General features: G+C 55.0%; 1 protein-coding gene across 1 annotated transcript in view; it reads right to left on the bottom strand.

The window, feature by feature from the left end:
• Window positions 1-3,271: 3,271 nt before the first annotated feature.
• TAF4 (TATA-box binding protein associated factor 4) overlaps window positions 3,272-11,191 on the bottom strand; it is a 66,954-nt gene continuing 59,034 nt past the window's right edge. The window contains exon 16 of the mRNA XM_041732701.1: window positions 3,272-4,703. Within this exon, the coding sequence (XP_041588635.1) occupies window positions 4,536-4,703 (168 nt within the window). The 3' untranslated portion in view covers window positions 3,272-4,535. The remainder of the gene's footprint in view (window positions 4,704-11,191) is intronic.

The raw sequence follows: 11,191 nt of genomic DNA, 5'->3' as shown, positions 1-11,191 counted from the left end.
GGAGGTGACATCGCGCCGGGGGGTCCGAGGTTTTACTGAGGTACGTCTCCTAGATGCTGAAACGTGCGGACCTCACCTGCCGGCCTGTTCACAGGTGCACACACCCAGGGGACCACCACCCAGATGGAGACAGAACATTCCCATCGGCCACCCTGGGAGGTAACCAACCGCGTGGGCTCCCGCTGCCACCACCGGGGGGGGCGTGGGGGCCTCTGGGCCTGGCTTCTCCGTGACTCTGTAGAGATTCGTCTACGTCACCGAGTGAATCGGCAGCGTATCCCTTTCCATCCCTGGGCGGTAGCATCGAGGTGTCCGCCCACCACCCGAGGGACAGGTGGGCCGATCCCGTTTGGGGCCATCGGTGCCCAGCACCGCTGTGAACATTTCCGGACGGCCTCTTTGGCGGACAAAGGCCATCGCTGCCTCACGTAGGCACAGGGGAGACACACGCGCTTTGCTTTCTTAAAAGTGCAACAGTTTCCCGGAGTGGCCGGGCGGCTCCCCAAGGGCCACCGCCACGCGCTCCCCGTCGGCCTCCGTCTCTCCGGCGGGCGTGCGGCAGGCCCTCATCACAGGTTTTCCCTGATGACCGATCATGACGGGCAACCCTTCCCTTTGCTTCCGGGCCCCCGGTAGGTCCTGCGTACGCGTCTAGCAGTGGAGTCTCTCCCTACGTCGCCTGCGGGTCCCGTCGGGGTTCTACGCGCACGCGCTCCCTCCCGGCCCGTGGCTTCCCTTCCGCTCTCCCCGGGCTCCTCTGGATCCGCACAAATTTCAAGTGCACTTGGCCGTTTTTTCTTTACGGCTTGTGCCCGCCCTCCCCAAGGTCGTGAACGCTTCTCTGATGTTTTCGTCTAGAGGCTTTGGACTCTTGGCTTCCACTTCCAGGCCTGTGATCCATCTCTAGTTAACCTGGTGTGTGTGTGAACGTGGGGGAAAGACTCGCTCTCCACCCACGGGCCGCCCAGCTCCACCAGCAGCTCCGTGGCGTTCACTGGCCCTGCCTGCCCTCACGCCAGGCCACGCCGCCTCGGCCACAGCTTCTGCAGGTCCTGAAATCTGGGAGTGCGAATGCTCCACGTGCGGCCCAGGCCGTGTGAGCCGCCCGCGACATCCTGGCTCCCTGCGAGTCCCTGGGATCCGACCGTCAGTTTCAGCGCCAGCCTCGCGGGGACGGCGAGGGCGCACGGGGTCCACGCGGACGCCACCGCCGCCGTCCAGCACCCGGCCCAGCCCAAGCGCGGCGTGTGCTCCACTCAGGCCTCCTCGTTTCTCTCGTTTCAGCGGAGGGCTCGTCCGTGCCGCTCCTCGGGCGTACGCCCGGTACCCCGACGTCCTGGTCCTACTGTCCATGACCCCCGCGTCCCGGCTGCTGGCGGCTGGAACACAGAATCACATGTCACTTTGGATCCTGACCCTGTTCCCTACAATTTCACAACATTCAGGCCTCTGTGTCCGTCACAGGTTTGTGGAGTCTTTCGGACTTTCTGTGCACGGTGGCACCATCTGGGATTTCTTTCTTCGCCTTCGTCCTTTCCGAACTTCACGCAACTTTCGGCCTCGTGTCTTGTTCTTATTTGCCTGGAAACACGGCCATCTGGGGAACGCGGTGGAGAGAGCGGACGTGCCGGGCAACACCATCCCACCCTCTACCTCCAAGCCCACCCAGGTTCCCAAACCTGACATCAGACACTGAACAGCAGTTAACGGTCTCGTGAGAGAAGAACAACGGACAAACCTGTGCCTCGGGTCTGCAGGCAATGCTTCGGCCGGGTGTGGTCTCCCGTTGGCGTCGGGGCTGTGCCTTTTTTTTTTTTTTAAATTTTTATTTACTTATGATAGTCACACGCAGAGAGAGAGAGAGGCAGAGACAGGCAGAGGGAGAAGCAGGCTCCATGCACCGGGAGCCCGACGTGGGATTCGATCCCGGGTCTCCAGGATCGCGCCCTGGGCCAAAGGCAGGCGCCAAACCGCTGCGCCACCCAGGGATCCCTGGGCTGTGCCTTGGCTGCGACTGTCCTCAGTGGATCAACGGGACCCAGCAGGACATAGAGAAGCTGAAATTAAATCAGTCACACCTGCCAAAATCCAAGTACGCGTGTCCTCTACCCACTGACCTGATTTATCTCAGGCCAAGAACTTCGTGAAAACCAAGTAGTCACGGTTCGAAAGCCCACGGGTGACGTAATCACTGAATTACCCGGGGCCTTTCACACGGACGGGAACCTGGAAACCACACCTCAAGTGCCTCCTGCTGAGGCTCCGTCCTCCGTCATCACAGGTGTTACAGTGAGGGTGATCCCTGCCCCCAAAGATCACCTCAGAACGTGACCTGACTTGGAGACGGGGTCTTGCTGGCACCCTAATCCATGGTAGACCACTGTCCTGGGGCCGTCCAAGGTGCCAGCCAGCACCAGAGCTGGGGGACAGGCCTGGAACAGACCCCGCTGAGCCCCGACCTCAGACTTCCGGCCTCCAGATCAGGAAAACAGGCCTCCACTGCCGAGGGCCCCGGTCTGTGGTGCGGACGGCAGCCCCAGAGGCGACGGAGCAGGCTCCCTGACGAGAGTGGTGTTTCCCGGTGTAACTTGTAAGGAAGCCCACACATTCCTGGACACGGTCCACTTGAAATCAATGTGAAAACTAGACACCACCTCCGAGCACGCCGACCCACCTACGATACCGACCACGTACAGCGCGCCAGAGGCAGGATGCAGACGTGCCCGCAACACTAGGGGGTAACGCGGGGGCAGGGCCTCCTGGAGACCCCGTCTGTCTCCGGCACTGGGAAGTCCTCATTGGGGCTGGGGTCATCGCCAGGGCACGTGTCCACGCACGGACCCCCGGGGCCACCGGGGCCTTACCTTGCCTGTCCCCAGGGTGCCCCAGCTGCGAGCGCAGGTGCCCCGGCACACCTGTGTCCAGGGTGGGGCGGCCCCTGCAAAGGGACGCAGGCAAGGTGGCCCAGACTGCCCAAGCATGCGAGGAGCAAGCTCCGCCTCGGGCCCTCTCCCGCGACGCACACGGGGCCTCATCCTGCAGCACACAGCTCCTGTTCTTGGAGGCGAGGTTATTTCCACTAGAGTCGCTGGGGTTTAGATACTGATTCTAACAAGTAGTAGTTCATAAATAAACACTGTTCCACTTAGTGGAACCAGAGCTGAGTCTCTGGCAGCAGAATCTAAAACTGAAAAAAACGGGAAAAATAGGCAAAACAGATACAGATAAATTTGTTTTTAATAAAGGAGTTAATTTTCTTTCAATCCTATATAAAACAATAGCAATTAAAAACTTCATTTTTGAAAGTAAAATATTTACATATGAACAAGTAACTGTGCAAAATTTACATGAAAAAATGGAAAGACAGGGATTTCCTAAAAGACAAAATAAAAGGTGTAACAGTTTTCAGGTGTTGATAAAAATACTGATCAGCATTCGGTTCACACTCGCGCGAAGTAAAGTCTGACGTGAGGATCCACACAGAGAAAGCCAAAGTATTTACAGTCATAAAAGTACTATCAATAGACAATTTAATACAATAACCTCTGAAAATATAAAGAACCAATTAGTATATTTGTAATAAAAAAATAGGTACAAAGAAGGGGCTTTGCTCTGGACATCTGTAAAGTTGGCCCACAGCTTGCTTACAGTCTCTTAGCAAAATAATTATAGTTTACATAGCCATTTTCATGTTATGTGCCAAAAATTATGTACAATTACTGACAAAATACACCAACCATTTTTCAACACTTGATTCACACTGAGAAACAGTCTTTTGATGATTCTTCTCAACTTTGATTTTATTTCATCTAAGTTTCCACTTTTAGCTAAAAAACACAGTGCAAGTAAAATATATTTATGCTGAAAAGGTTTTCATTTCTTTTAACTTTACAGCTTTACAAACTATAGCAAATAAAATGCGTCTGTACAGATGCCGACCACACACTCGGAAGGAGCCGCCGCGCGGCCTCTCCCGAGCAGAAAGGTGACCACGCTCCGGGCAAGCACGCGATGAGCTCCGTGCTCCTCGGGGACTCTGGCGAGGGAGAGGACAGGGACATAAATAGTCTAAAACATCAGTTTGCTTTGCCAACTGACTAATACAAAAATAAAATAAATGAAATGAGGTCATTGCTGTAGACACACACCTACGCAGTAAGTTGGGTTGAATAAACCAAAATGCACAAATAATGTAGAAACCGCTACGAGGTGACAGAGGGCAGCTAATTATTTGCTAAACGATTCCATCAGTTTTTATATATGGCTTGTTTGGCAAGAAGGCCACTCAATCAAAGATGAGTTAAGAGTTAATTGTCCGTTCAGAGCGCCCACGGGCCTCTGTGTTCTCTGTTACAGAAACGTGTTTTCTTCCATACTGAAGAGTTGACTTAGAAACAGGAATATAAAACTGTTCCATTGTAAAGAGGTGGCTGTTTTTTAAACAATATCCCATTTGCTTGTTACAAAAGGCGTAATCTGCAAATATATAAAAACGTCCCAGGCGTCTCCATCCGCGATGCCACGCCCGCCCTGTGCTACTTAAGGAATGCTTTGTAGAGCAACAGTGAATGGCTTGTCTCACGCTCATTCTCTAAACAAAATATGAGGTCCCTGAGGTTGACCCGCGTGATCCTTTGTCGCGTGAACTGTCTGGGGGTTCCAACGCCGGAGCTGCCTGGGACCGCCGAGCCTGGGCCCGACCCCTGGTGATGAGAAAGGAGAAGACAGCCGGGTTAGTGGTGTGCACGGGTGGGCAGGACCCACGGCGCTGGAAGGAAGGGGCAGAACCAGGTGCGGGCCCCTGGTCCACATGCCTGCGGCCACTCACGCCCCCCCTACAGGTGTCCCAAGGAACCCGGATGCTAGAGGCAGCCAGGCTCCTTCCCACAGGCCTGCCCCGTGAGCTGAAGTGCTTTGTGAGTCCCTAATGGGAAGGGAGTGCGAGAAGGCACAGCCCCCATACCGACTTCCAGGACTGGTGCTCAAGCACACAGGTGAGTGCTAGCCCCGCAATTCCCAAAGAGCCCGGACTCCAGCCCCTACAGAAGGAACGGGCGGTGGCTCCCATCCCAAGGGGGTAGAACTCCTCTGGGGCTCGAAGCCGGCGTCCCCGATCTCACGTGTCCAGGAGGTCCAGTGGGACGAATGCCACACCTGGGCCAACTGTGTCGTCCCCACTTCGCTGACAAAGGCACAGTCCCCACGCCACAAAGTCTAAACTCCTGGACTTCGTGGGCTGGCGGTCACCCGGTCAGCAGGTCAGGCCGTAGCACTCCGGCCACCGCGGTTATCCGCGGCCAAGGGGACGCCCTGGTCCCCACTGCTGTCCCCGGCTGACAGCAGCGCCAGGGAACAGCCAAGTTCCTCTGAGTCTCTGGTGCCTGCTCATGACACGGAGTTGCTGTGGCGGTTTTCCTGGAAGCATCGTGGCCACCCAGCCGCAGCGTCCTGTGGTCCCAGCACCGTGTCTCCATCCAACGCTCCGAGGGCACATTCGGAATGAAAACTAAGTGTCTGTATTCTGATGGTTAAAGCTGCTCAAGTGGGTTTCAGGGGCAAACAATACAACGGTATTTTTACAGCTTGTTCTCAAGTTTAAGAAAGTGGGAAGAATCCGGCCGGCGCCAGAGCGCTGCCAGACAGCCGCAGTTCCGGGAGCCGGGCAGCAGGTGGCAGGCGAGGACCACGGCGCCCGCGGCTCCGCTCGGCGCACCGGTCCCTGGCCAGGCGCCCTACAGCAGGCCAGCAGGCTGCTCCTGTCCCTGCACACTCGCGCCTCCGACCTCAGTCACACTACTTCACACCCCCTCAGGACCCTCTCCTGCTGAGCCCTCCTCCGAGCTAGTTCCTGCAGTGGCTACTTTTCCTTGTTTGAAAGAATGATTCAGGTTTTCTCAGCATTTCCTGAGGCTCCGTAAGAACCCTAAAGTGTTCCAGGCAAGAGACAAACAGCCACCTCTGCAAAGGCGTGTGATGAAAACAGTCTGCAGGAACAGAAGGAACAGCAGGAGCACAGTGGCCGTCCTGGGACCCACAACTCTGGACCCCGTCACCACAGGGAGGCCCCAACAGGCCCAAGCAGAGGCCAGTTTCTGGAAAGAAAGCTGCTCAACAGTAGCCTTCCTTCCCTACCTGCCCTGCAGACGCCACCCCTGACCTCAAGGCTCTTGGGGACAGATGCAGCCACGGAGAGAGAACGCAAAGGCACTAGCTTGTGCACAGATCGAAGTACCTCTGTGACACTCGTGACCAATTCTGGACCACATCTGATGTTTCTACTTTCCAAATAGCTCAACAGCCAAAACAGCTGGGACAAGGGTAGGTACACACTTCAGGAGCAAATTAACAGCTGCTAAAAGTCATAAATCAAGATAATTAACACTTTATTGCAACATATTTAAGAAAACAAAGCTAGTGTCAAAGCATTCTGATGGGCAAGTGTCAGCATGGCCCAGGACGGCTGGCTGAGCGCCTCCCACAGGCCCAGGCAACGTGCTCTGAAGGCCAGCGAAAAACTGCCATTTCTCGTGGTTCTATGGACTGTTACAAAAAGCCTATGTTCAAAGATATCCTACTTGATACTCAAATTACTTCTACTTATGTGGGATGAGCACTGCCTCTTCCATTTCACACCAAAATAGAAGGACATGCATTCAGGGTCTCGCCTCCAGGGTCATGGTCATCTGCTCTGCGGGCTGCAGAAGGGGGTCACAGCAGCCCGGAGCCCAGCCGGCAGGGCGGGGAGAGCCTGTGGGAGGTCCTGAGCTGCCCCGCCGCTGCAGCCTGCCGGCACCGCGCCCCGACCCGCCCCAACCCGGAGTAACAGAGCACTCTGCCGGGCAAGGGCCAACGTCGGGCCCGGGAGGCGGCGGTCGGCAGGACCAACTTCAGCAGCTTGCACACCCATCAAAGGGCTGTTTAGTTCGCTCTGTCTTTGCAGGCACTGGGGCTAAAAAACAAAGTGACCTTGGACACAGCACTTACGCTCTCGTGCAAGGTGCTTCCGCCTCTGAAAACAGTGAGAATACCATCACCCTGTCACAGGACCACTGGAAACACTGACGAAAGGAAGCTATTTGTTCCGAAGGCAGCCTTTTCCGTCGTCAAACTGCCACAATCAGGCAGCCCCCGCGGCTCAGCGGTTTAGCGCCGCCTTCAGCCCAGGGCGTGATCCTGAAGTCCCGGGATCGCGTTCTACATCGGGCTCCCTGCATGGAGCCTGCTTCTCCCTCTGCCTGTGTCTCTGCCTGTGTCTCTGTCTCTCTCTGTCTCTCTCTACGTCTCTCATGCATGAATAAATTTTTAAAAATCTTTAAAAAAAGAATTGCCACAATCAATCTGACAGCCAATAAACACTCGATGTAACACCAAATGGAAAGAAAAAAACACCTTCTGTCCAAATCCCACCTGGCTCGTGGGCCACCTCACGCGGGAGAGCCCACTGCGGAGAGAGGAAGCGCCACATCACTCACTGGGGGAGAAGCTCCTGGCCCAGCTCTGAGCTTCCCACAAGGGCCGAGAACGTGAGCCCCCGCCTGTGGGCCCCTCGGGAACCGTCTCAGGGAATGTCCATGTCGGGGGCCGAGAGGCCGACTCCACGGCGGCCAGAAGCACAGCAGGCGGCTCTCAGGCGAGGCTCTCAAGGCTGCTCCCACGCCCCAGGCCTCAGCTGGACGACCAGCAGTTCGGGGCGAAACGCCAACAGAACCGAACGGCACAGGCTCCGCCTGCCCCACTCGGCTGGCCCTGGAGACGGCACACTCCCCCAAGGGGGGTAAGCCCTCACTGCCCAAAACAGAGCACACCTGCGCAGACAGGTACCTCGAAGACCCCCAGCCACGGTAAAGACACCCAGGTAGTCATCCCGGGGGGATGCACGGCACTCACAGGAGGGTGAAGACAGCGCATGGCTGGCGAGTCACCTGGCGGCTCCCGGCTCACCCCAGAAAACAACTCAACCAAAAGGGAAACACCAGTCTATACAGAGATCACCCCATCAGTGGAGCGGGGAGCACTGTGCTCCAAAAGGGCCCCAAATGAGCAGAACCGGCCCCTCCTCAGTGCGGTGCCACAGCACCCACAAGGCTACATGGCAAAGACAGACGGGAGACGGCGGGGGCCCACGTCCGGCCAAAGCCAGCCCAGAGCGGCCACTGTCCACCCGTCTGAGCGCCCAGAGCACTGACAGGAGGGGGGGTGGGGGCTGGGGGGGGGCAGAGTCCTCGGAGCACAGGGCCTGGGAGAAAGGCGGTGAAAACCAGGCGGTGGACAGGAGAGGAGCGGGAAGTTCCCGATGCTGGCAGAAGAGGGCGCCATCGGACCGCGAGTCCTGCGAGCGCCCCCCCCCCGCCCCCCACCATAACCATAAAAGTGAACTCAAGGAAGATCAGCGGGTGGAGTTCCACGCACATCAGAGACAAATGCCGACTAGAAAACGAGAACGCTGTAGGGCAGCCCCTTCAGCCACAAACAACGTACCTAAGTGTTTGAGGACATGAAAACTGCTCCAAGTCAGAACCTGAAATATTGGGCAGCCCGGGCAGCTCAGCGGTTTAGCGCCGCCTTCAGCCCAGGGCGCGACCCTGGGGTCCCAGGATCCAGGATGGAGCCCCACGTCGGGCTCCCTGCATGGAGCCTGCTTCTCCCTCTGCCTGTGTCTCTGCCTCGCTCGCTCTCTCTCTCTGTCTCTCATGAATAAATAAATAATTAAAAAAAAAAAAAACCCTGAAATATTAACAAAGAACTGGATTAAGAAACAGAAAGAGGGGCGCCCGGGGGGCGCAGTTGAGCATCCAACTCTTGGTTTCCGCTAAGGTCGTGAGACAGAGCCCCGTGCTGTGCCCCACACTCAGTGTGGAGTCTGCTTGGGATTCTCTGCCTCTGCCTCCTCCACCCCATTGCTCACTCCCTCTAAAATAAATAAGTAAAATCTTAACAAAGGAGTAAGAGTTGACTGAATGCAGGAAAAAAATGAAAAAAAAAAATCCAATCAGAAATGAGTCAGGGATCCCTGGGTGGTGCAGCGGTTTGGCGCCTGCCTTTGGCCCAGGGCGCGATCCTGGAGACCCGGGATCGAATCCCACGTCGGGCTCCCGGTGCATGGAGCCTGCTTCTCCCTCTCCCTGTGTCTCTGCCTCTCTCTCTCTCTCTCTCTGTGACTATCATAAATAAATAAAATTTTTAAAAAAATAAAAATAAAAAAAGAAATGAGTCAGTTAGCAGTTAGCTGTGAGGTGCCGAGGCAGGGAGCAGCGAAGTAGGGGGGCCCAGCAAGGGACACACGCGAGGACGGGCGCTGCGGCATTAGAGCCTCTGAAGAAGCGAAACAGACAATGTAGCACAAGAGGCACCGAGGCCAGAATCCAAGAGAAAGTTCTGGGAAACAGAGACCAAAATCTGCACTCTATCAACCCTGACGTCTCCTCACAAAACTATTACTTTCAAAGAGACAGATGAGGCCTCTAGGGAAAAAGAGAAAATAAATTACAAAGCTAAGACAATCCGCCTGACATCGGCCTTTCAAAACCAACTCACAAAAGTGAGGCGACCACGGACGAGCATTCACAAAATTACTGAAAGAACATGTGAACCAAGGGTTCTCCGTCCCGCCACACTGTCCTCCCTGCCCATGCCACAGAGGAACTGCTTTCAACACCCAAACGTCAGGGGACCCTGCACCGAGGCCCTCGTGGGGGCTCTGCCCCAGGAGAAGTGGGGTCAGGCGGCAGCCATGAGACGGGTCAGCACCCACGTAAACGTGCACCTGACACCACAGCGGACGCAGGGCAGACGGAAGGTCGCGTGTGGGGATAGGACGCGGACAGCCGGGGGGCAGGGGGGGACGGGCCAGGCTGGCGGCGAGAGCCTGGCACCAACGGGGACCAGTTCCATAAAAACCAAGGACTGGAGGCCTTTCGTGAGGCTTATGTGCAAACATGACCACCAGAAAGTAATCATAAACCTTCCTGAGTACAAACAGAATGTTTTCCTTAAAGAGCAAAGAATATACACTTTAGAGAATCCCAGCAAACACGAAATATGTGTAATTGTAAAATATCATGAGAGAGAAAAGACCAGGCATGCTGGTCGCATCAATAACGGGGAACGGACTTTTTCATTCATATATTAAAATAAAGCTTTTCGGGGGGATCCCTGGGTGGATCAGTGGTTTAGCATCTGCCTTTGGCCCAGGGTGCGATCCTGGGGTCCTGGGATCGAGTCCCGCATCAGGCTCCCTGCATGGAGCCTGCTTCTCCTTCCTCCTGTGTCTCTGCCTCTCTCTCTCTATCATAAATAAATTAATCTTTAAAAAAATAAAAAATAAAAGGTTAATAAAATAAAGGTTTTTGGTGTGCCAGGGGGGCTCAGCCGGGGAAGCGTCATGCCTTCAGCTCCAGTCATGATCTCAGGATCCTGGGATCAAGCCCCGGGTCGGGCTCCCCGCTCAGTGGGGAGTCTGCTTCCCCCTCTCCAACCTGCTCGTGCTCTCTATTGCTGTCTCTCTAATGAAGAAGTAAAATCCTGAAAACAAAGAAAGAAAAGAAAAGCTTTTTGACTTGACTCTGAAAAAAAGACCAAGCCATTGTGCTACACTGGAGACATGCCCAACACCAGGAAGGCTAAAACAGGTGGGGGAACAGAGGTTTTCTACGGAGGGAAGCAAGGAGAACGGGCGACAGTCCCAACTCAGGACACAGGACTCAAGCCCACTGGACAAAACGGGTATTTTTTTTAACACCAAAAGTGACAACTCACAGAAGCTGTAACGTTTTGTTGTTTTGTTTTTTTTTTTTTTTTAGAAGCTGTAACGTTTATCAATACTTATGTGGCACACACACAGCCCCTCGCTACAAAGCAAAAACTGCAGGAGACATAGGAGGTAAAAATAGAAGCGCACTAGTAACAGTCACCACATTTAGGACAAAACACATCAAATGGACAAAAATAAGCAAGGACTCAGAAAATTGGTCAGTGTAATCAGCAAGGTAGGCATCATGGACATCTATTAAGCTCTCCACCCTCTCGAGAGAATATGTCTGTCCTCAAGCACCCACTGCACATCATGGAAACTCATGACCTGTATCACCCGTCAGACTGGCAAAATCTAAGACGAGGACAACACATGGCGCTGGTGAGTGTGGGGAGCCCTCTCCCACGCCACAGGGGGACACAACGTGGCATGATCTTCCGG

The sequence above is a fragment of the Vulpes lagopus genome, chromosome 18 (assembly GCF_018345385.1).
Source record: "Vulpes lagopus strain Blue_001 chromosome 18, ASM1834538v1, whole genome shotgun sequence".
Lineage (NCBI taxonomy): Eukaryota > Metazoa > Chordata > Mammalia > Carnivora > Canidae > Vulpes > Vulpes lagopus.
Note: the sequence above shows the minus strand (reverse complement) of the source record. Positions and strands in the feature narration are given on the sequence as shown.